The 25091-nt window shown below is 58.9% G+C and overlaps 1 protein-coding gene across 1 annotated transcript; it reads left to right on the top strand.

Moving 5' to 3' along the window:
• On the top strand, positions 1-24528 carry SAP30BP (SAP30 binding protein). Its single transcript, XM_056138130.1, has 11 exons — positions 1-167; positions 2034-2143; positions 5763-5810; positions 17399-17441; positions 20911-20999; positions 22049-22140; positions 22706-22766; positions 23082-23133; positions 23646-23704; positions 24125-24209; positions 24296-24528. Exons 1-11 carry the CDS (start codon positions 62-64, stop codon positions 24475-24477), a joined length of 927 nt encoding a protein of 308 aa, XP_055994105.1. The 5' UTR covers positions 1-61; the 3' UTR covers positions 24478-24528.
• Positions 24529-25091: the final 563 nt, after the last annotated feature.

Below are 25091 nucleotides of genomic sequence, written 5' to 3' on the forward strand. Positions count from 1 at the left end.
CTCTCGGCGCGGAAGTCGGCTCCGGAGAGTCATCGGCGTGAGCCCGCCGGCGAGCGGGAAGATGGCGGGGAAGAAGAATGTTCTTTCGTCGCTGGCAGTTTACGCGGAAGATTCAGAGCCCGAGTCCGACGGCGAGGCGGGAGTGGAGACGGCGGGAAGTGCGACTGGTGAGGCTCGGGTGGGGAGCCGGTGGGGGCGGCGCGGGTTTCTGCCGGGCACGCCGCGCGTCGCGAGGGGCGGGAGGGACGCGGAGGTTCCTGGAGCCCCCCCCCCGGGGCGGGAGCCGCGGCGCCGACGCGGCCCCCGGCCCTGCACGTAGTAGGCGCTTTGCAGGCAGGGTGGGCCGACCCCTGCCGCGGTTTCGATGGTTCTGCCGCAACGTTTCGGAAGTCTCGGTGCTGGGCCGAGGGGGCGTGAGGGGCTGCCCGCTCGGTGGGGCCGCGATGAGAAAAACCCACCTGGCGCGGGGGAAAGGTGGTACCTTGTTAGGTTTGTGGCTTTCATTTATTTTGCGTGTTTTTCTCTATGGTCCATACCTGGCCGTGCTCATTACTTACACCTGGCTCTGTGTTCCGGCCTCACTCCGGGCGGGATTGTTGTTGTTTCTGTTTTGGAGCCACACGCGGAGATGCTCCGAGCTAGCTCCTGGTTCTGCACTCGCGAACTACTCCCGGTGCTCGGGGATCTTAGAGGATGCCGGGGACCCGGTCAGCCATTTGCAAGTACCTACTGTACTCTAGCTCCTGGCTCTTAGATTTGTAGCTTTTAGTTAGAAATATGCCTTGAACTCTTCTTGAACCTTTGAAGAATGCACATGGGCCAGTCTTCTCTGCGAAAGAATCTAGATCTGTAGATCTGGGGTAGAGTCTGGTTCTGTTGGGGGAGAGAGCTTGGGCCACACCTTGCAGTGCTTAGGATCAACTACTCCTGGCTCTGTGCTCAGATGTCATTCCTGGGTTATGTATGGTGCTGGCGGTCGCTGTGTGCAAGGCATGTACTCTATCTCCAACCAGATCTGGTATTTTGTGAACCTTTTGAGCCTCCGCCGTGACTCGACTTACTTGTGAGTCTGTCCAGCCTCTGGGCTGATGATGTTGCCCTTGTCAACTTCAGTTTCAGTGCCCAGACTTGGAAACAGGTTTCTTTCGGAGCAGAGAGATGCAGCAAGTTGCAGGTTAGCTTTCTATGTGTCCGGGCCTCAGTTTCCCTGTCTGGAGAGGAACTGTGGGAAGGTGGCACTAGGCTATTTTGTTTGTTTTCGGGGGTTTCTCCCCACAGGAGAGCCTCTGTTGTGTTTGTGTTAAATCTCTCAGATGTCTGTGAGGTAGGTGTGATGGGGAACCCCCAAGGGGCCTAGTTTTCAGATCCTGTTTCCAGTGGGAGAACCCACGGGGGCGGGGTGGGCAGGCAGGGCGGGGGCAGTTCTGGGCATGTCACAGGAGAGAGGTTCTTTAGTAGCTGTGACTGAAGGAGATGTGTACATCGCGAAAGAGAGGAAGTACAGCCGAAGTACAGCCGGTCTTGAACGTGGCCAACCCAGGTTCAATCCCTGGAACCCCGTAGGGTCCCTCATGCACCATCAGGAGTGACCACTGAATACAGAGCCAGGAGTAAGCCCAGAGCACTGCTGGCCAAAACAAAAAGAGGTGTTCAGGGGACCAGGTAGTTAGGCAGATGCCCTAATGCCCTTCATGGTCTTCTGAGTACTGCTGGGTGTGACTCCGGAGCCCCCAGCACCCATAAGCTGGCCCTGGTAGCCCCCCACAGCTCAGGCCCAGACCATGCATTGAGCCACCAGCCTGACTGGCCAAGAATTGCCAGTGGTGCCCCTGCGCTGCCTGAACACAGTTGGGGAGTGTGCCCCCCCCCCAAAAAAAAAGAGAGAGAGAGAGAGAGAGAGAGAAGTGTTCATACAACTGCTGTGATGGTTGGATAAAGGAAGATGTCAGACGCCATCATGGGCAACCCCCGAGCTTAGGTCTCCTTCCACGGGGATGGCGTGTGTTATAATCCTGGTTTTCCCTTGCTTTCAGAGGAGAAGGGCGGGTTGGTGTCTGAAGCCTATGGTGAGGATGACTTTTCTCGTCTCGGGGGCGATGAAGAAGGTTATGAAGAAGAGGAGGATGAGAACAGCAAGCAGTCAGTAAGTAAACCTGGCCCCAGGCAGAGGCCCTTGAAGCCCCTTGGGTTTCTCCCAGGACTGCACTGTATTCCCTCTCCTGGAAGGCTTTCTCTCACCTGCCCTCTCTCCTTCCTATCTTCCTTCCTATACATTTTTAGTGACAATAATTACTTATTCTAATAGTACATATAGTAATTGCTTTAAAAATACAATTCCTTTTATCTTTTAAAAATATTTTGTTTTGGGGCTGGAGAGATAGCACAGCGGGTAGGGCGTTTGCCGTGCACGCGGCCAACCCGGGTTCGATTCCTAGCGTCCCATATGGTCCCTTGAGCACCACCAGGAGTAACTTCTGAGTGCAGAGCCAGGAGTAACCCCTGTGCATTGCCGGGTGTGACCCAAAAAGCAAAAAAAAAAAAAAAAAATACATATATATATATATGGTTCTGTGTTTATTATGCATATTCCGTAAATAGCCTCGCTCTCTGCCCAGCGGTGCTCAGGGCCCATGTGGTGCCAGGCAAGTGCTCTCAGCCCTGTGCTGTGTCTCTTTGACTACCGGAAAGAGGCTTTTTAAATACCAAGAAAGATTTCAGATACACCATTACCTGGGCCTTGTTAGCCAGAATCCTAAAGTATCGGGACCAGAGAGACGGTACAGCAGGGAGGGCACTCGCCTCATGCGGCCCATCCGGGTTTGATCTCTAGCACCCCATATGACGCCCCAAGCCCCACCAGGAGTGATCCTTCAACCCCCAGCCAGGGGTGAGACTTGAGCACTGCCAGGGGTGACCCAAAAACCTAAGAAAAAGAAAAAAGAGACAGAACTTTAGTTTCGGTTTTCTTGGTCCTGGAGAGGCAGGAAAGCCAGGCACGTGACCGGTGCTCAGCATGCGCGGAGCCAGTGTGGGTGCTGACTGGTCAGCGCAGACGTCCCGCTGAGCCTCATTTGTCTGTGAGGTTCCTCCTATGCAGTGACTGCAGGGTTGGTATTAACGGGCTTTCCAAATTAAACACGTGGGGCCCAGGCGACAGCTCAGGGGAGAGGGTGTCAGCCTCGCTTGTGGCAGACCTGGTTTGATCCCTGGCACCACGTAGCGTCCCCTCCCTACCACCACCACCCCCCCTCCCACCGCCACTGCCAACCGTGGCCACAAAACAGAAAAATCATTAACAGTATGTTGGGGGTTCTGTGTGTTTTTTTTTAAATGCTCTTTGGGGGACCTCATAGTCTAGTTCTCCTTCTTGGAGAACCCGGCAAGCTCCCGAGAGTCTCCTGTCCGCTTGGCGAAGCCTGGCAAGCTCCCGTGGCATATTTAATATGCCAAAAACAAACAATGATGTGTCTCATTCCCCTGACCCTGAAAGAACCTCCAAAGCAGGCACCAAGTAAGGAGAGGCTGCTAAAATCTCAGGGCTGGGACAAATGGAGACATTACTGGTGCCCTCTTGAGCAAATCGGTGAATAACGGGATGATAGTGATACAGTGATACAGCTCTTTGGGGGGTTATTTTCATGTCCTTAGCCCCACCACTGTTGCTGATAACCCAGAATTGACTGGATTTTGTTTAGAAAAGCTTTGCAAATTTTCCTTTCCTGTCTTTGGGGGTTTTTTTGTTGTTTTGTTTTCTGAGGCACTGAGGGAAGCATCCTGGGCTATCAAACCCAGGCCTCCTGGGCTGGAGCAATAGCACAGCGGGTAGGGCGTTTGTCTTGCAGGCAGACAACCCAGGTTCGAATCCCATCATCCCATATGGTCCCCTGACCCAGGAGTAACCCCTGAGCATCACCGGGTGTGATCCAAAAAGGAAAGGAGAAAAAAAAAAAAAAGGTCTCCTGTATGGGAACCATGTGCTCTAGTAGCCCTTTGACCTGTGTCGCCCTCTTGTGACTTTAAATCATACCTACTGGTTTATGTTAATCTACAAGTGTTGGTTTTTTTGTTGTTGTTGTTTCTTTTTTGGAGATAAATTTGGATGGTGTGTGGATTGGAGCTTTTGTTTGTTTACTTACTTTGGGTTTGTCGCCATACCCATCCATGCATGGGGACTGTTCCCAGCTGTGCACCCAGTGCTCACTCCTGGTGGTGTTCCCGATGCATGCATAGAAACGGAATCAGCCTCCTGCATGCAAAACCTGTGCTCCAGCCAGGATGTGTGTTGGTCCACATTTGCTTTGCAAAGAGCTTGCATTATCCATCCTGCTGGCAAGTTCTCTCCTTGAATTCTAATATAGATAACCAAATAATGTGTATTTGTTTGACTGGATTGGCGAGATTGGTTTTTGTTGTTGTTTTGTTTGGGGGCCACACCTGGCTGTGCTTAGGGCTTCCTCCTGGCTCTGTGCTTAGGGATCATGCCTGGTGGGCCTTGGGGCACCATAGGGGGTGGCAGGGATGGAAGCCTGTTTGGGCATGTGCAAGGCAAGTGCCCTGCTTGCTGAATGATCTCCAGCCCCACTCGAAGGAGACTTGGGGACTCTTGCTTAAAACTTCGGCTGCTGGCACCCCCTGCTTGGTTAACCTCCAGCACTTCATTCCGGTGCTCTAGACCCTGGTCTTTGTCTCAGTTGCCCATGCCCAGTGTCTTCCCCAGCGACGTTCCTACCCTCTGGTTCCGGTTCGTACTGGGTGAAGGTGAAGCTTGGTTGAAAACAGTTTCAGCTCAGAAAGCGAGCACAAGGTTAAGGCGTGCGCTTTGCATGAGGCTGACACTGTTTGTTCAATCCCTGGGCATCAGCCCACCATAATTCCTGAGCACAAAAACGGGACTAAGCCCCAAGAACCACCTGGAAAGGCCCCCCAAAAAGAGAACAATTTGGGCCTGCAGGAAAGTGCAGAGGTTCGGGGACCTGCCTTGCAGCGTCCCAAGTTAGTCTCTGGTCCCCACATTTGGTCCCTGAGCACCGCCAGCTGTGGCACTCCAGAGAGAAAGCTGTTTGAGACCTCTCTCCCCCTCCGTGGACAACTGGGCTCCTGCGGGGGGGGGGGGGGGGGGGGGAGGAGGCTGTATGGGGCAGGGTCAGCTCTCAGGCCCCCTGGGCATGTCTGCCTTCCGGTATCACACGCCACACCCCTTCCTGCTGCTCATGGGGTGGGGGGGCTTGTGCACATGGCCTGGTAGTCTTTTGAGGGGGTGGTGGTCAAAACAAAGAAGAAGCTGATTCTAGTCCTGCTTCTGGTTTGGGTTGGCGCCATTTAGTAATCGACTGGGAAGTACTGTGATGGACTCACCATAACAAGCTGTTCCTCCCCTCCCCTCTGATTTGGGAGCTATACCCGGCTTTCTCCTGGTAGGGCTTGGGGGACCTTGGGGTGCCAGGGATGGAACCCAAGCAGGCTGCGTACAAGGCAGGCATCTTTCCCTCTGTCTTCCAGCCCAGCTTGTGCCTCTCTGTCCTGTGGGCTTTGCATTATTCCGTTCTCGGGCCTTGTCACTGGTGCACGTTTTGGCTTTCTAAGCCTGAGCTTAGTGGCCTTCTGTTCTTTCCTGCACCCCGTCCCCTTCCCCCCTCTTTGGTTCTGGCCCCTGTGGTTGGGAGGGGATAGGGTGAGGGAGGACCCCTTTGCTCCAGCTTCTAGTTTTGTATGGGAGCACCTCCTCCCTGAAGCTTAATCCTCTCCATTCTTTGTCTTTGTAGGAAGATGAAGATTCAGAGAGTGAAAAGCCTGAGGCCGATGACCCGGAGGTACTTGGTGTTAGCTGTGGTGGGATGGCTGGGGGCAAAGCGGGGAGCATCTGGGAACTGCTGAACTGGGATCCCATTGGCTTACTGCTTGATCACTGTTGGGGGCCTCACTAGGGACCCTCCAGGGCTAGAGATCCAGTCCTGGGCTCCTGGATGAAAAGCCCCTTCGAATCATCCCCAACCCAGTACCAACTTGACAGAAAGAGCCCAGCTGGGCCCAGGGGGAGGAAGGCCGGAGCAGCTTGCCTTGCAAGCCCTCCGAGTGTGCGGGGGCACAGGAGGGCAGGTGCCTCGGTGTCCCGGAAGAGGCCGGCGTCTTGGCACGGCAGGGCCTGCCTATGCTGCTTCCTGCTGGCCTGATGGCTCTCTGCCCTCCATGTGGGCAGCTGTGGGGGAGTCTGAGGAGTCTCTTATGTCCTCTGGCTTCTCAGAACACTGGGCCCATCAGGCCCCCACCATGGCATGCATTGCCTTGCACATGTGAGATCCTGGGTTCTATCCCGGGTTCATAAACAGAAAAAATTAGCAAGGTGACTTCGTAGAATTTCAGCAAATTGGGCTGTAGTGATAGCACAGCGGGGAGGGCATTTGCCTTGCACGCAGCAAAACCAGGTTCGATTCCGAGCATCCCATATGGTCCCCTGTGCATCGCTGGATCGCGGGTGTCACCCAAAAGGGGCGGGGGGAGAATTTCAGCAAATTCCCCCAATGACAATGTGAAGCCCTGGTGTGTCCCCAAAACAAATGGAGCAGCTGAGTGTTGGAGATAACTGGGTCGGTGGAGCCCGGAGTGAGGCGAGTGGGATGTTTCCAGCAGATTCCTCAGGTGCCAGCCCAAAGAGAAAGGGGAGATGCACAGGCATGGGCGTGTCTGCCCCAGGGAAGGGCTGCTGTGTGCTGGGCCAAGGACAGTCACTCTGCAGTCACTCTGTGTGGACGCCAGAAAGGAAATGTTCCTGAATCTTTAGGCCTGTTCATTAGGTGTTGACTTTGGTTTTTGTGTTTATTTATTTTGGGGTGCCCAGGTCAAACCCCAGCATTACACGTGCAAAGCATGTGCTTTACTGTGGAATTGTGCCCCAGCCCCTGAGTGGTGCGTACAGTTGGTTGTCCTCTCCTGCCCTCCTGTTTGCGGGGTGTGGGCATTGGGGTCTCTGTGTAGAGGTTGCCCTGGGGCTGTGTGTGCACTGCTGGCCTTTGGGGAGCCAGGGACATCCTTCCCGACCCTGAAAGTGGCTGGCACGCAGGACACATATTTCTAGAATGCACAGTCCAAACCTCACGTCCCCTGGGGGATCATGAGATGGGAAGGACCCCTGAGAAACTGGGGGGTAAGGTGAGGGGGCACGCAGAGCTGGAAGGAGGTGTCTGCTGTGCCCAGCCGCTCGGAGGGAAAGAACCCTACTGACCCTGCCGGGAAGGATACTGAATGGGCAGCGCCATGACTGCCTCGCCCACTAGGTGGCACTCCAGCCTACCTCAGCTTTGTAAGAATGCTTTTTTGTTTTGTTGGTTTTGGTTTTGGTTTTTGGGTTTACCAGCCCGAGCTGAGGGCTCAGCTCTGGCTCTGCACTCAGGAATTACTCCTGTCAGTCCTCGGGGGACCCTATGGGATGCCGGGTATCGAACCCGGGTTGGCCACCTTACCTGCTGTACTATTGCTTAGGCCGCCTATCCCCCCCCCCTTTTTTTTAAATTCTCTTTTGAGCTGTTGTTTATTTTCCCTCTTAGAAGTTAAACAGAGAACTGCAAATATTGCTCCTTTGGGAGTACAGGCCCTGTCCTTCCCTGTCAAGTGAGTTCGTGTGGAGACGTGGCTTCTGGCCAGTGTGCGTGAGGTCCTGGCTCCCACCTCTGGCTTCTTCCCCCTCAGAGAAAACCGAAAGTCACTTGGTTTGGTTTGCTTTGGGTTTTGCTTGCTTGGTTTGATTTGGGGCCACACCTGGCAATGTTCAGGGTTCAGTCCTGGCTCTGCACTCAGCTGTCCTGGCATGACAGGACAGCTCAGAAGTGGGGGCGGGGTACTCAGGGAACCATGTGGGGTGTCACGGACTGAACCCAGGGTGACAATGTGCATGGCAAGCGCCCTGCCGAGTGTTACTATCTCTCTGGCCCCATAAATCACGTTTTTATGAGAAATAATAATGAACGCCCTCTCTGCCCAAAAGTGCTAAGAGTAGTGTGGTTTTAATTCTTTATTGAGGGGGCCCACCCAACAGTGCTCAGGGTTTATTCCTGACTCTGCACTCAGAACTTACTCCTGGTGGAGTTTGGGGGACCATACTGGATGCTGGGGATCAAACCCAGTTTAGCCGCATGCAAGGCAAACGTCCTATTCTCTGTGCTATGACTCCAGCTCCTATTTAAAGTTTTTTGTTTGTTTTGTATTTCTGCAAGTGTTCAGGGGCTGCTGGGAGCCCTGGTGCAGGGTCGGGGGCACCCGCTCAGCCTATGGGTGATGTCGGAGGAGCTTGGTACTGGCTCTGTTGCTGCTCTGAGTGTCAGGGAGAGCCTTGAGCTGCGTTGGGGGTCGTCCTGACTCCAGAAGAGGGGCAGCCCAGCTGGGGGCAGTTGGAAGCCCTGGAGCAACCCGGGATTTTATGGAAGGAACCCTGGCCCTCGGCGCTTCTCTGCAGAGGAGACGTCCTATAAACTACACCCCGCTTCCTGGAGGGGGGCAGGGGTGCCACTCGTTTCCACACGGCTCCTCGCCATCAACCTGGTGGAAGTGGGGCCTGTCCCCCTCCCACCAAGAGCTTTAGGGAACCTCTGCAGGCGACGGGGTTGGTGGGGGGTTGGTCCTGGGCCAAGGGGCCTTGGGGGTCTGCACTGCAGGAGGGACACACATGGGTGCTGTATCTGAGGTCACCCTGACTCTTACCTGAAATTTGGGGTTGCTTGTAAAAGCCACGGTCTGAATGAGAAAGGGTGACCCCAGGGGGCTTGGAGATAGTTCAGAGGCCTAGCACAGAGGTGCGAGGTGGGGTTTGTTCGCAGCACCACTCAAACACCCACCAGGAACGACCCCCGAACTCAGGGAGTAGCCCCTGAGCATTGCCCAGGGTGGTCCAGAAACCAGAGAAAGGCAGGACCGAGCCCGGTCTTTGTGAGCACTCTTGGTTCCTGACTCTTGGTCCAACACGGCTGTGCACTAGCTGGGGGGCGGGACAGTGTTCTCGCAGGGGTGAGTGACAGCCACCGGGAGGCGCCACTGCTGTCCTATGCCCACCCTGCCCGTGTCTCAGTCTCTTCCTCCATCTAGTGGCGCCTGGCATCGGGGCTGCCCTCGGGGCCACTCTCCTTTGTCTACCTCTTACCTCGGTTGCCCCGGACCGTTTTCCCCCGACCGTTTTCCGTGTTAAAACAAACACGGAAGGAGCTCCGCGCTCCTGCAGTTCCTGTGGACGAAGGTATTTCCACTCGCCGTCCCCGCCACACCCTGCCCCGGGAGAGTGAATCAGGCCCCAGAGCCCGGCTTCCACCCCAGGAAAGAATCCCAGCCCGAGCAAACAGGCATCTGTCAAAACAAAGCAGGGTCTCAGGGTCACCTTGGGGGCGTGGGAGATCCAGAATTTTTTTATTTTTTTAGTTTTAGTTTTTGTGTCACACCCCTTGTGCTGGGGCTGGACAGGGGCTGCACTCCCAGCTTTGTGCCTAGAGAGTCTCTCCCGATGGTGCCTGGAGTAAAGGCAGGTGTCCAAGATGCACCAGCCCTTCTAGCGCCCTCTCCGGCCCCTTCAACATTCTTCTCACGGGCGTGCGTGACCCCAGCTCAGTGCAAGAAGGCATGTGTGAGATTTTGGGGGTTTGGTTTTGTTTCTGGGCCACACCCAACGGTGCTCAGGGATCACTCCCGGCAGGGTTTAGGGGACCCTGCGCGATGCCAGAGATCGAACCTGGGCGGACCATGGGCAAGGCAAGTGCCCAACCCACTGTTCCATCTCTCTGGCCCCGTGTGAGTCTCTGAGCTCCAGAAACATAAAGTCCCCCGGCACCTGCGCCCAGACTCAGGGTGCAGCGCTTGACCCCTCCGCGGCAGGCCCTGTGCACTTCACCACACGGGGGACTGGGACCATGAGGGCAGGGACATATCCGGGACCTTTCCCCTTCCTGCAGGCCAGAGGCAGCCCTGGCTGTCCATCCCACCGACAGGGCTGCCCCGGCTCCTCACCCCTCGGCGTCTCTGGAATGTTTGGCTGCACTCCGGCGGGAGTGTTCGGGCCGGAAGGAGGCAGCTGCACACAGTGACCCTCGCTGTCCGCCCACCTCTCAGCCGCTGGGAAAAGTCCCACCCATGAGCATGTGTGGTCCGGCCTGGGTCCCGGGGTCTGGGGAGCAGTTTCCAGTGCCAGAGTGGTGCCCTGGGATGGCTCCACAGCACTGCTGCCTCCTGGGTGCCCAAGGGGGCATTTGCATAGGGCAGAGCTGCTCGAGTCATTCTGTTGCTTTCTCCAGCCCTTTGCCCCCTGTGTTTATTAGCTGTCTTAATAGGGGCTCCTCCTGGCAGTGCTCTGGGGCCATGCAGTACCAGGGATCACTCGGATCTTCTGCCTGCAAATTTATGTGCATTTCCTGCATCTCTCTGGCCCTGTTACTGGTCTTCTATTTATATGATTCATTTACTTATTGCGGGAGGAGGGGGGTACCCAACACCCAGCTGTACTCAGGGCTTGCTCCTGGCTCTGCACTTAGGAATCATCTCTGATGGGCTCTGGGGACCATCCCAGGGATCAAACCAGGCTGGGGATCAGATCCAGGCCAGCTGTGTCAAAGCAAGCACCCTACGCGCTGTACTACCTCCCCAGCTCCTGGTTTTTTTAGACTTATCATTACTATTATTTTGGTTCTCGGGCCACATCTAGCAGTGCTCAGGACTGACTGACTTACTCCTGGCTCTCTATTCAGGGATCACTCTTGTAAGGCTTTGGGAACCATACAGGGTGCCAAGAATTGAACCCGAGTCAGCTGCATGTAAGACAAGTTCCCTAACTGCTGTACTGATCCTCCAGCCCCTATTACTGGTCGCGCGCACGTGTGTGTGTGTGTTTAATGTTTTATTATAATTTCGTGATTTACCAACTTGTCCGTAATCAAGCAGTTTCAGATATTCAGTGCTCCAACATCAGGCCCAGCACGAGGTGACGTGCCCTTCACCAGTGTCCCCAGTTTCCCACCCACCACCCAGCCTGCCCCAGTGTGGGCACAAATAAGTGTGCTTTCTATTGTTTGTTACAACACAAAGGCAGACAGGATCGCCAAATTTTACATCATTCAGAGTCATTTTGTGGGGCTGGAACAGTAGCACAGTGGGTAGGGCATTTGCCTTGCATGCAGCCAACCTGGATTCAATTTCCAGCATCCGATATGGTTCCCTGAGCACCTCCTGAATGCAGAGCCAGGAGTAACCCCCTGTGCATCGCTGGGTGTGACCCAAAAAGGGGGAAAGAAAAAAAAAAGGTCACTTTGTAGCAATTGTCCCCCTCACACTGGGGTTAGGAAAGCCACCATTCAAGACTGTGCCAGGCTGGTTGATGCTGGCTGTTCCTCTAGTTACTTGATCAGGCCCCTGAGCTGGGAGCTTCTGGGCAACTTTTTAATCAGCTTCAGTGACCCTGCGGGGCCACAGTGACAGCGTGCTGATGCTTGGGTGTAACGCATGGTCCCGGAGCTAGTGAGCTGGAATGGTCTGGTGGCTTGTCAGTCTGATGGGGCTCAACGGTGGCCGTTTCTGGGTGGGTGTCGGGCATGCTGGGGGCTGCTGGTCTGTTCACACGTGTTGAAGCACGAGAACTTACAGCTGCCTGCCCACAGTCACCCCAGGAAGGCTTCGCCCGCTCTCCCTCCTGTTCGGGTGTTTAGTCCACACATGGTGGTGCCAGGCTGGAACCCGGGGCTCCTGCATGCAGGCAAACGTGCGACCCCATGGGACCGCAGCTGAGCGCCCTTCCCCACGGGCTCTGCTAGTGTCTGAGGGCCGGGAGGGGTATGGCTCGCAGCCCGGGAGTGTTTGCTGGGTGAGCGGGACCCCCATGCCCGGTGGCTGTTGGGCCGAGATTCCTCTCCCAGGTCTCAGCATGGGGCCCAGCGGCCGCCACTCCAAGCTTCAACTTGGACTTTCTCTTAGGAGGTCCCAAGAGAGGGAACTGCTAAGAAATGGTGCTTTTCCAGGGCAGGAAGGAGGCCTGTGGGGGGCTGAAGCTGGGGTTTGGTTTCGGTTTTCCAATGGATGCGGTTTTCGTGGTCATCAATGTCGCCAGATTGGTTTGTGTGAGGGGTCGGCCCCTCCCCTTTGATGCTGGTCTCTGTCGGCTGCAGTCCGTGTATGTCTGCAGTTCGAGCATGTATACGGTCTTTGTGTGTCTGTGGTCCGTGCATATCTGCAGTCTGTGTGTATCTGCGGTCTGGGTTGTGTCAGCGGTCTGTTGTGAGTGTCCCCAGGGCTGTGTGCTCCAGTCTGGTTATAAGGGTGTATACGAAGGAGTCGATGACTTGGGGCTGGAGCTCCAGCACAGTAGATAAGGCACATACCTGGCACGCAGGCCAACCTTGTTTGGCCGGGTTTGATCCCTGGCAAAACATACGGTTCCCCAAGTACCACGAGAAATGATCCCTGAGCACCACCCAGTAGAGTTCCCCAATAACAGAAAACGCAACTCTCACGGTACATGAGTTGAGCGAGACTCAACACTGCCTGAGGGGTGCAGGGGGACAATTTCTGTGAATGCCAGTTCTCATGGGAAACCCACACGCCTGGTAACGCAGTCAGCAGAGGGTGTGGCCAGAACTGTTGTACAGCACACAGGGCTCTTGCTGGGCAAGTAGACAACCCAGGTTCAATCCTCAGCACCCCATGGGGTCCTCCAAGTGCCACCATGAGTCATCTTTGCACGCAGAGCCGGGAGTAAGCCCTGAGCGCCGCCAGGTGTGGCCCAAAAAGAGAGGGCGTAGCGGGGTTCGGGATTGGTTTGGAGCTTTCCCGAGGCCCCTCTGACTCCAGGCTGGAGCTGCAGCTGCACCCCCTTATTCAGATGTGATGAGGGGGTCCACCCCACCCTCCCGGTCAGCCGACTCAGCCCTGACTCAGGCCCTGGGGATTCCTGAGCTGCTCCCCCTGTCCGCAGTTAGACTCGACCCAGGCAAGACTTGACCCTCTTGCCCCCAGCCAGGGTTTACGGCCTGCCTGGCTCTGGCCAGCACTGACTGTTCCTGGAGCCACAGTGTCCCAAAAGCTGCTCCTCACAGCTGCCCTGTTTAGGGGCAAGAGGTGCGGGGTTGGGGAGTGAGTAACGGGGCTTTAAAGTCCGAGGCTCTGGCTTTGAAGTTTAGCATTGCCACTTCCGGCTTGATGTGGACTTTGCCTGTTGACTCACCGGGAGGACAGGAAGGGTATGTCTGCCTCCAGGGGGTACGGTGTGGCCTGACTCACCCCTGGCACCCTCGAGGGAATTCTGAGAACATAGGTTTGGCCCCTTGGTTTTTTGATCCGCCTCCCCCCGCTGTAAAAGGGGATGCGCTGGGGAGGTGGCAGAAGTGACATGGAGACCCAAGACGGTGCCGACCCTTGACCCTGGCTGTTTCATGCAGCACCCACTCCTGCATTGGCACCGGAGCCCATCATGTGACATTTGTGCAGTCAGTTACAGATGCCCACACCTAGTTGGCATTTGGCTGGCACTGCCCAGCCTCCTCAGGGGAGAGGCTTGCTCCTGTTTGTTTTAGGTGTGTGGTGCCAGGGATAGAGCTCAGGGCCTCTTGCCTGCCAGGCAGGCAACACACTCGGCCCTTAGCCGCCGCCGCCCCTCCCCCGGCCCCTGAGACCCGTAGCAGGACAGTCTCAGTGCCCTGGGAAGGGCACTGGACTCTGTCCCGGCATGCCCTGAGGTGAGCCGCAGACATGAAGCCTGGCAGCCTGTGGGCGTAGCTCTCGTGTGACGGAGAGGCCCTGGGGCCCAGATTTGTGGCTCACCGCTGCCCCAAGAAGCCCATGAGCTGGTCACCTCTGCAGGGGGACTCGGCTGGCAGCTGGGGCCTCGTAGAGGATGACCAGTGGCCAGGAGTCTCCTACTGACCCTGCCTTCTAGAACACTGAATTTCCACTGGGTCGTGCTCCATGAGTGCCCAGAGATTGACAGTCGCAGTTCTAGGTGGCTCTGCTCCCAGTCAGCCAACACCTGGGTCTCCAACACCTGGGCCCCCTGCCCCAGAGGCCCCACACATCCAGTGCCTGCTTGCCCTGGGGCCCCATGCCCAGCATTGTCCAGGGCCCTGGAGGGCCCCCCCTGCCCTTGGGGTGCGGATGCCGAGCATGACTCTCTGAGGTGTGGCCGTGCCTCCGCCCAGAGCAGGATCGGCTGAGGGAGCAGCGCCGTTGGGGTGCAGCGCTCCCCTCTGGGCGGCGTCCAGCACCCACGACGTGCCCGGGCAGGAGCAGGCCTGGGACCTTGTCCTGACTGAGCTCTCGGCAGGAGCGGCTTCGTGGTGAGGGTTTGGAGGCCACGCCCGGCGCTGAAAATTGGGGCTCAGCAAACCGCTCGACTGTCCCCTGCACACAGGATGATTCCTTCGTGCTCCCCGCCTGCGTGGACCTATCAGGACTGTGGGGACCAGCCTAGGGATACCCCTCCTGTCCCCTCCTCTACGGGCTGGCCTCAGCTCCCTGCTGGCAGGTGGAGGTGGGGGGGCTAGTGGGAGGCCATCGGCACTGCCCTGGGCACAGTGGGCAAGCGCGCTCTCCCCTGGAGCAGCGACAGGCCTTAGCGGGCACGGCACCTACCCCAGAGCCCCTTTCACCTTTTCCAGTGACCTCCATGTGCCCAGCTGTAGCCCTGAAGCCACACAGTTGGCTTGAGGCTCATAGACAGACCGAGGGACACTCCAGAGCTGCCACTTTCCTGGCAACCTCATGGAGCTGATTTTGGTGTTGGGGTGGTGGTACGGCCAGGAATGCACTGGCCTGGCCATCGCCCATGTTCCATCCCTGGCATCCTGAGTACTGCCATCAACGGTGGCCTAAAAACACAACAGGACAGTGGGAACCCGGGTCATCACACCCACCACGAATCAGCCCTAAGCACTGCTGCGTGAGACCCAAACACTAGACAAAGGGAACTCGGCGTTCTCTCGTGGTGATCCCTAGGGGCTCCTGACAGGTGGCACCCACAGGGCTCCCCGTGGTGCCCTCAGCCTGGAGCCTGCGTCCGTGCCCGTTTACTGTGCATCTGTCTGGTTCCCAGACTGGGTCTCATCTGCGCTCTGTGCCCAGCGTGTGCCAGCGCCTGGTGTGGAGTGGATGCAGGAAGGAGGACCGGGCACAGGCGGCCCTTCAGTCCTGGGCCATCTCCCTGTCCCCGACGGGCCAGGAGGGCAGTTCAACCATGTATCTGGGTAGGTTCCAGCGGGGGCAATGCCACCCCCACCCCCAGGGGGTGGCGGGCTCTTCCTCTCATTTGCTGTCAGAAGGTAGGGCACTTGGGGGGACGGTTTCTAGGAAAAGGGGCCACGTCTGCTTGGGGCCCTTCGGTATGCGTGCTCAGAGCCTCCTGCTCTGTCGTTGTCGTCGTCGTCCCCCCTGCCGGGGGAACCCCACGTGTCTCTTCAGACCCTGCGGGGAAGCAACAGCCCCGAGAAAATGGCCTTAACGAGGACGTCTGTGCATACAGGGGTTGCGGGCGGCTTCCTGTAGCCGGAGTGATGGAGAGCAGAGGGCTTCCTGCGGTGTGCTTAGGCAGCTCTGGAAGGCATTGTTCCCGCTCCCCATGACGTCACCCAGCACACATCCAGCCCCTTTGGGCACTTTCGTCCTTGCCCTGCTGGCCTGGCAACTGCGTTCTCCCTGCCAGGATGCTTCCCTGGGCCGGATGAAGCCACTTTCAGATTGGAAACAGCCACTGCAGGGCCCGGGCGGCACGCCCCTATGTGCTCCTACTGGATGTGGGGCCTGGGGTGGGGGAGGTCCCAGGTTCCCGCCAGGCCCCACCCCCGCCCCGCCCGCCTCCACCCGCCTCCAGAGCCACTTTGTTTTGGCAGCTCTGCTGGGCCTTCAGGTCCAGGTTCTTCCTTTCTCCTGCCAGGGCTGTGGCTTCCTGTGTGTTCCTGACGGTGATGGCGCAGCCGCGGCCCTGGGTCAGGCCCTGGGTCTGATACTACAAAAAACAAAACTGAAAGAAACCCAGTGGGGAGGTGGGGGAGGTCTGAAGTGTGTAGGGCCCCGGGTGTCCTCCTGGTGGCCCCAGTGCCGTGGGGGATGCTCCCACCCACTGAGGAAGGTCAGGTCCTGAGCGCCGAGGTCAGCCACACCCTGGCCTGCCTTCCAGGAAGGGGATTTTGCACTGATTTGTTTCACCTGGCATCTTTGGATGTGTGTGCTCTCCCTGACGCCCCTCCTGCTGGGGTCTGGGGTCCCTGGGGTTCCACACGGGCTGGTTGTGGCAGGGTGGGTGGGGGTCTCTGCAGATATTTCCCTACAGTTAGTACCCAGAGAGCTCCCAGGAGGGCATGAAGGGGACACAAGGGACAGGCTTGTCCCTCAGAGGGGCTGGGGGCGCCTGGTGAGTGAGTACCCAACTCTGGCAAGGCGGGCCTCCATATGCCCCCACCCTGCCCACCACAGAGACTGGACAACCCCAGAGTCAGCACGAGTGCTCGGGGTCGCAGAGGAGACTGCCTTGCCCAGGCCTTGCCTGGCTGGAGCAGTAGACGTGTTACTGACCTGTCCTCTCCCAGAGGAAGAAGGGCAGTGGGTGGGAGCAGCTTCTGACACTTGGCCCAGCCCCCCTCCCCTCAGCCTGTGTGAGGGGCCGGGACACCGGAAGTGAAGGCAGTTTTCCCCCACACCCAAGTCTGGTCCTCATGGCTCAGTTCAGTCCAGATGAAGTGTTTCCCCGAGCCCACCCAGGAAAGCGACTTATCGGTAAGGTGCTTTGGAGAGGGCCTGGCGCAATAGCACAGTGCGTAGGGCTGGCCTTGCACGCAGCTCACCCGGGGTTTAATTCTAGACCCCATATGGGCCCCCAATCCCCACCAGGCGTGATCCCTGAGCTTGGGGGGCGGTGCGTGTGTGGGAGGAACCACACATGCACGGCGGGAGGGGGGGTGTATGTGGTTCCTCTCACACACACACACACACACACCTCCCCCCCGCAAATAAAAGATGCTCTGGGCCTGGCAGGGACCCACAGTGCTGGTCTCTGCAGGAAGGGCTGGACAGCTTGCGGGTGGCGCGTCCTGAGGAGGGCCAGGTCAGTAGGGCCGAGTGGAGCCGGCAGAGGAGGCCCCCTGCCGGGGACTGTCTGGGCTGAGCTGCCCTGATCCTGTCTGGGGCTGCCTGGGGCTCCCGTCACCTGCCTGCTGTGCCCTTGTCAGGCTTCCCTTTCATTCCAACCGAAAGTCAGAAAAGATAAATAAATTCTTCAGGGAGCAGTCAGCAAGTACTGTGTGTTTGCTCGCGGTTCCGTGTTAGCAGTACCAGATGGAGATGCGAGACTGTGGGTGCAGGGGCTGGGAGTAGGGGTGCTTCACAGTGGCCTGGGTGAAGAGAGTAACTGACTCAGAGCCCCAGTTCACGTCCTGTTTCTGCTCCTCTTCTGCAGGATAACACGGAAGTAGAGAAGCGGGACCCCCAGGAGTTAGTGGGTAAGTGCCCAGGAGCCTCGGGCCGGTGTGTGCCGCGGGCCAGGCTGCCCTCACAGAGAGCCACATACTCCCACACCCGGGGAAGGCTCCCTACTGCTTCCACTTTTGCCTTAAAAAAACAATCTTTAGGGGCCAACCAGTAGTACAGAGGGGAGGGTGTTTGCCTTGTACATGGCTGACCCAGGTTCAATCCCTGGCATCCCAAATACTGTCTCCCACCCCCCACCCAAGCATCCCCAGGAGTAATTCCTGAGCTCAGAGCCAGGGTAAGCCCAGAACATCGCCCCACCCCCAGGCTAAAGAAAAATGGTGTTTAGGGGCCGGAAAGTCCAGTGGGTAGGGCACTTGCCATGCACACAGCCGACCTAGGTTCTCATATGGTTCCCTGAGCACTGCCGGGGTAACCCCTAAGCATCATCGGGTATGGCCCCCAAACAAACAAGCAATGTTTATTCTAAGGGGGAAAAGCAACATTCCCCTCCCAGGTTGAGGCCTGCTCAGGGTACAGCAGGGCAGATGGGTCAGTGGGCCTGTGACCGGGGTCCTCTCTTTCTTCCTCAGTTACCCCAGAACTGCCACACCCTTGGGTGCCTCGGGCCAACCACGGTCAGTTCTGGGAACTGGAACTGGATACTGAAGACACACCAGACTGCGGCTCAGGCCGTCGGAGGGTCTGCTCCATCTGACCGCTGTGCCCTTGCCAGGCTTCCCTTTGACCCCCGAGGGAGAAACATCCCTTGTCCCCCGAGGGTGCCAGGCTGTTCTGGTGGCTCAGGTCCCAAGGCTGACTCCCTCAGCTCAGCCACTGTGACTGAGAACCGAGTCCCACTGGGCCCAATGGTCCAAGGGAACTTGGGTCCCCTCGGCCAGGGGCTCCAGGCCTGTCCTTTGCCCTCCCCACAGCACCTGCTTCAGGCACAGACCTGCAGCTGTTGGAGGTGAGAGAACGGGTAGCACTTTCTAGAAAGGCATTTGTACTCCTCAGCCAGCCCGGGCAGGGCCCATCCACAGAAGCTCACCCTCGGCCGTGCAGATCCCCAGGCTTGGCCCGCAGGTGCTGGAGCGTGACCCGGGGTCTGCCTTTCTCTCCACATCCCTCACGTCCCCTGAAAGCTGATATTTCCCTTGTTAGCACCATGGGGTGGCGGAAGCCAGGCTCCCCCCGTTTCATCTATGCATTACCCAGAAACTGTGGGGCCCCACCCCCGGCCATGTGGAAGGCCATGCGGGGCAGGGTTCAAACCCGGGACACCCCCCCTCCCATATGTGGGTCTTTGTCATGGGGCTTAGTATGGAGGAGCCCCCGGGCCTTCGGCCAGCTTAGCACTCCCAGCCTTGGCTTTGTGCAACTGTGCCAGGGTTGTAGCGGACGCCCCCTCTCTGTCACACCGGTCGCTCCTGACTTGCCCCCATGTGACAGAAAAGATTTTCCAGGCATCGCCCGGTGCTGGGGCTGGGGGTGACCCTTACTTAGCCTCACTGTGCAGTGCTCCCTGTGTTGGCTCATTAGCCCCTGCTACAGTTTATTTTTTGTTTCGTTTTGTTTTGTTTGCTTTTTGGGTCACACCGGTGTTGCTCAGGGGTTACTCCTGGCTCTGCACTCAGGAATTACTCCTGGCAGTGCTCGAGGGAACCATATGGGATGCTGGGAGTCGAACCCAGGTCAGCCGCATGCGCTGACGGATCCCACCAGACCAGACTCTGGGGTCCGGCATGGCCGGGAGAATGGGGTGTTTCCATGTTCATGTGTGTGCCGGCCCACGGTGCCCACAGGCTAACTGGGCGCTGTGACTCCCCGCACACCCCTGCTACGTAGGCCTGGTGGCCTTGCTACCTGCTCACTTTCCTCCCCGGCAGCTCTGGGTGCAGCACTGGGCTCTGGCTTGGGCGTGCCCGCGGGTGAATCACACAGGCTCCCCTGGGCCCCAAGTGTGGCTGCTTCCTCGAAGGCCCAGTAGACCAGGGCAGCGGGCGGGACGCGGCAGCGGACCCCTGCTCCCCAAGATGCTGTATGCGGTAGCTTCAGCTCCGGGGTGCTGGGCTTGGGCCTCACACAGGGAAGCAGTTGCTCGGGGGACCCTCTGGGATGCCGGGGACCGAGCCCAGGGCAGCCATGTGCGAGGCAGACGGTATCTTACCCCCTATGCTATCTTCCCAGCCTCTGACTCAAAAACTTTTTTTTTTCCTTTTTAATATCAGAATCTATAGGACACGCTTTTAGGGCTGGAGCAATAGCACAGCAGGTAGGGTTTTTGCCTTCCATGGGACCAACCTGTATTCAATCCCCAGCATCGTGTAGGGTCCCCTGAGCACCGCCAGGAGTAATTCCTGAGTGCAGAGCCAGGAGTAACACTGAGCATCACCAGGTGTGACCCAAAAAGCAAAAAAAAAAAAAAGAACTACACAAGACAAGCTTTTATCTCATCTCCTAAATTTCTCCCTACGTTCAGGAAAGCTCCCAGTTCTAGCCAGGGGCCACACTCAAGACCCCCAAGCCTAACAGTGCCTGCACCGCGTCCTGCATGTGCCTGGAGTGAAGGTCTTTACTCTGGAGCTGAGCGTACAGTCCTAGCCACGTCTTCAGAATGGCTGCCCTGTGGTCCCGTTTCGTGCCACGGCTCATGGCAGGGGCCTATGGCCGTGGGTGGAGTGGAAGGGTGCGGGCGTATTTGCCGCCACTTCCTATGGGAATTTTTTGGCTCCCAGCCCGTCCTGCACACCCCAGCCCATTGTCGCCCTGAGTGTGGCTGGGTTGTCGTGGCAACAGTGTCACACCCTGTTTTTCCAAACGGCTTTTTCCTGGCAAATGCCAAAGGGTGTCCTTTGTCTTTATCCCAGGCACTCACAGGCCCAGCAGCACCCCAGGGCACAGTTCCCTGCCCCCCACCCGCCTGGGCCCCAGCCCGCCCTGGGCCCCTTGGCTGCGTGGCCATCTGAGGACCAGCTGGGCTGGGCTCTGGCTGCACCCCGAGGGGGGCCAGGCAGAGAGAAGCCTATGTGCCTCGCTGGGGACAGCCCATGGGTGCCCCTGCTCAGCCCCTGATCCTCTACATTCTCGGGAGATAGAGTGGCCCCCGACTGCCCCAGGAAGCATGAACCCGCCTTGGTTGGGGGGTCGTGGGCACACGCCGTGCCCTGTCCGTGCACGCAGGCCCGCCCCGCCTGCTCTCTGCCCGCTGTGAAGCTTCTTTCATGAGGGAAGGTTCTGGGAGTCAACAAGAGGCGCATTGTGTGGGCGCGGGAGAGAGCGCTGGCAGGCGGCCGGGGCCCTGGGGACAGGAGCGAGAGAAACCGCGGCCTGGGCCCTGCCTGGCTCGGAGCCTGTTCCCCAGGGTGCATTTGACAGCGGGGTCGGCAGGTCAGGGAGGGCCCTGACTCTGCGGGGAACATCCATGGCGGTGGCCGAGAGAGGAAGGGGCCCTGCTCCTGGCCCTCAGCCACCCCTGAGTTGTCCTCTGTGTCCCCACAGCCTCCTTCTCTGAGCGAGTGCGGAACATGGCACCTGACGAGATCAAGATCCCGCCGGAGCCCCCTGGCAGGTGTTCAAACCACTTACAAGTAAGCACCACTCCCGTTGGCCCTCTGGCCGCATGTGCTGATGCTGTACCCAGCCCCACAACCCCTCGGGAGGCCCCGGGGACAGGCCACTTCCTCCTTGCGCCCTTGGCCACAGTCTCCAGAGCCTGTGAGAATGGAAAATGCTAGAAATCCAGGAGAAACGGGGCGTTTGTGCTTGGCTGTGCATTTGCGCTTTGTCCCCCTGCCCCAGAACAGCCTTGGGTACCACGGTTGCCCCCTCATCCTCAGCCTCTGCTTCTTGTCCGCTTCCCCTCCCCCCAGGGATGGTGACTCACGACCCAGGGCTGGGAGCGGCAGAGACGCCCCCTTCCCGGAAGTCTTACCCCTTTTGCTGAGCTGTCGGCTCAACCCCCTGCCACGGTGCCGTATCCCCGCACGTCAGCAGCAAGCCCCAGCTTGTGAGCCCAGCAGCCTGCCAGGCAGGGCGGGGCAGGGCGGGTCCAGCCCTCCTACCTCCCGGCGGCCCGCATCCCCCCCCACACACAGTCTTGCCAGGTGGCCCTGAGAACAAACAGTGGCTGGAGGGGGCCTCGCTGTCACCCTCCCAGGTGCAGGCCAGACCCCTCACCACTCCATTACGGCTTCCTCTGGCCAGTCTTCAGGGGGTTGCCGTGGAGGGGCGTGGACTCCCCCTCTAGTGCTCCTACAGGTGCCCATTGGCAGAAGGGGTGTGGGCCCAGGATTTCCTCCCATGAAGTCTGGCTGCAGAGCACCCCGGGACTGCGGGGTGCTCTGCCTGAGCCAAGTCTGGGGGCCATCTCACTCGTGCTGTCATGACAGCATCCAAGGGGGTGACCTTGGGGGGAGCGTGGCTGACATGGCTGCCACTGGCTGTAAGTCGTCCCACTCACGCACATGTCCTGAGGGCGGCCTGTTTTCCCCAGCTGCTCTGCGCCCCCTCGTCCCCATGCCCTCGCCCACAGAGGGAGAGGGGCCGAGGGGACGGTGGGCACTGGTATGTCCGGGCATGGCTCTGGGCCCATGTCCTGTGCAGGCGCCTGGCCTTACCAGCCTGCTCCCCTCCCGAGGACAAGATCCAGAAGCTGTACGAGCGGAAGGTGAAGGAGGGCATGGACATGAACTACATCATCCAGAGGAAGAAGGAGTTCCGGAACCCCAGGTGCGCCTCTTGCCGCCCCCCAGTTGCAGGCTTCATGCATGAGGTTTAGACTAGACTGCGGATGGTGAGCGGGGGGACGTGGCTGGGTCTCACCCCAACTCTGGACCTCAGTTTCCCCATCTGCAGCACATGGGAAGGGACAAGATGGTCTTGGTCTGCCCTTGCCGTGGGTTGCCTGTGTGGGGTGACCCTGTCCAGCGTCACAGACCAGAGTGGTCAGCAGCATCTTCAGACCACATGTAGGGCCAGGACCATAGTACAGCAGGAAAGGCTGACCTGGGTTTGATTCCTGGCACCCTGGATGGTCTCCCAAACCTCACGAGAAATGAGTCCTGAGCACTTCCTGGTCTGGCCCTCCAAAAACAAATGGTCCAGATGTGCCCCTTCGCAGCTCCAGCTTCTCCCTGGCCCCGCCTCACTCAGTGTCTGGGGGACGGGGGGATGGTGCCTGTCTGTCCCCAGTCCCTGGAGTGCAGACGTTGGAAACTGGTCAGGAGCGGTTGTGCTCGGGGTGCATCCACACCCCAGGTTCTGGGCCTGCCCACAATCAGTTTCCCCTCCCTAGCATCTACGAGAAGCTGATCCAGTTCTGTGCGATTGACGAGCTTGGCACCAACTACCCGAAGGTGGGTGCATGGGCGGCGGCCAGGGAGCCAGTGAGGTTCTTTGGCAGAAGGGCACCCCCATCAGTTGGGTGTTAGCTGGGGTCAAACAGAGAGATTTTGGGCGTACTTGTTCGGGGGGGCGTGGACCTGGGGCGCTGCCTGGCTCCACTGTTGTTCTTGTAACTCTGGGGCACTGCCCAGGGCAGGGCCTGGGTGACCACTGAGCCCTGGAAGATCGGGCAGGGGGACCCATCGCGGGGCCCAGAACAGCCCTTGTTTGTCTGTGGTTCCTGGCCAGGCACTGGCCCGCTGACCCCTGGGGCTTGTTCGTTGCAGGATATGTTCGACCCCCACGGCTGGTCTGAGGATTCCTACTATGAGGCCTTGGGTAGGTGGCACAGCGGGGAGCGCAGGGCAGCTGCTGCCGGGAGGGGTGATGGGGCGAGGGAGGCCGGCGCCGGGCACCCTTGGGTGACAGGAGTGCGGCATGCTCGGGCCGGGGTGCAGGCCATGGTGTGTGCTGAGCCCTTGGGAATGCAGCCTTTCCTCAGGCGGGGGTCATGGTGGTTGATAAACACTGTTGTAAAACAGCGAGCTGGTTGGGCCACTTTGGGTGGGAAAGTGCGATCCTGAGGCTAAAGTCCCAGGGAGACGAGAGTGGTTTCTAGCACGTGCCTGCACGTCTAGCCCCAGGAGGCGCCCTGGACAGAGCAGGGCACGATGTCAGCGCCTGCCTCTAACTGGGACATTCCAGTGAATCCCTGACACTGGCGGGGCTGTAGCCCTTAGCCTGTGGGAGGTGGTCCCTGCGCTGTGCTGACCCAGCCCTGGGTGCAGGCAGCACCCCACACAGGAGCTGCCCCCACACTGCTCTCCTAACCCCCTCTCTCACTGTTGCAGCGAAAGCTCAGAAGATCGAGATGGACAAGTTGGAGAAGGCCAAAAAGGAGCGGACCAAAGTGCGTGGGCTGGGCGGGGGTCGGTGGGGTGGGGGGGCCTGGGGAGGGGTCGCCCCTGCCCAGCTGAAGGTGCTTCTGGATCCCAATTGGGTTCCAGTGTCTGGAGTCGCCCTTCCCCTACTCCTGGGGCCATTGGAGCCTCCCTGGCCATCAGCTGACCAGGGGGCTCCCCTCGGACCCTGAGCCCCAACTGTTCCCCAGATGTGAGGCCAGACATGCCCTTTGGGTGCCATCGTAACCAGCCTCACCCGAGGCCAGGTCCCCTCTCTGCCTCCCTCGTGGGAGTAGATGGCGATGGGTAAGGGTGTTGGGTTCGCCCGTCCCCTGCTTCCACCCTCAGCGTGAATTCTGTGCCACCATGGGGGGCATGGTCCCCTCCCCAGAGCAGAGCCCTGCGTCTCACTGTCCCTCCCACTCCAGATTGAGTTTGTGACGGGCACCAAGAAAGGCACCACGACCAATGCCACAGCCCCAGCCACTGCCACGGCCAGCACCGCTGTTGCAGGTGAGGGGCCGGTCTGGGGCGGGAGGGGGGACCCCAAGCCTGCGGGGTGCCCCAGGTGCTCACTCACACGCCTCACCGTCCTCCAGACGCCCAGAAGAGAAAGAGCAAGTGGGACTCAGCCATCCCGGTGACGAGCATCGCGCAGCCTACCATCCTCACCACCACCGCCACACTGCCGGCCGTCGTCACCGTCACCACCAGCGCCAGCGGCTCCAAGACCACCGTCATCTCAGCCGTGGGCACCATTGTGAAGAAGGCCAAGCAGTGACCGGGCACCAGCCAGCAAGGCACAGACGTTCTCCCTCCCCGGGCGAGGGACATAAGCCGGAGACCAGGCGCCCAGGATGCCCGTGGTGCCCTGCAGGACAGGACCTGCTGCCCAGCTGTGCCCGGGGAGCCGCCCGGTAGCATTGCCAGGGACACAGGACACCGCCACCACAGGGGTGTGCGACCACGGACGGTGTCCACTGAGCGCATGGGGTCTGTCGCCCCATTAAAAGCCCCTTTTCTTAGGTCATGGCCTCCCAGGTGCATCACACCTGCCACAGGCAGAATTTTTGGGGTCCTAGGGGTGCTGAGGCCAGAGTGGGGCCAACCCAGGGATCCCACATGCAGAGCCTCCGTCGGCTCCTAGGGCATCACCAGGCCCCACATCGGGTTTCAGGGACCCTTGGAAGGCCCGGTCCCCACTTCCTCTTTTTGGCAGGGCTGACTGTTCAGGGCACAGGCTGAACGGGGCTGAGGCTTCATCTAGCCCCGCCCAGGCGCCCCCGCAGGCGTCCGGCCCTGCCTGCCCTTGACAACTCCTGGGTTCTGGTAATCACCTCCCAGGGCGGCACTGACCCAACCCCAGTGCCCGGCGCATGAATCAGCCCCTGCGGG

This window comes from Sorex fumeus, unplaced genomic scaffold (assembly GCF_029834395.1).
Source record: "Sorex fumeus unplaced genomic scaffold, SorFum_2.1 ptg000128l, whole genome shotgun sequence".
NCBI lineage: Eukaryota > Metazoa > Chordata > Mammalia > Eulipotyphla > Soricidae > Sorex > Sorex fumeus.

What these genes read in the sequence shown, in the direction of transcription:
- SAP30BP (XM_056138130.1), top strand. Translation starts at nt 62, where the DNA reads ATGGCGGGGAAGAAGAATGTTCTTTCGTCGCTGGCAGTTTACGCGGAA. An exon ending in GGTGTTCAAACCACTTACAA is followed by an intron (nt 21,000 to 22,048) that starts GTAAGCACCACT and finishes TCCCCTCCCGAG; the next exon opens with GACAAGATCCAGAAGCTGTA. An exon ending in TTCCTACTATGAGGCCTTGG is followed by an intron (nt 23,134 to 23,645) that starts GTAGGTGGCACA and finishes TCACTGTTGCAG; the next exon opens with CGAAAGCTCAGAAGATCGAG.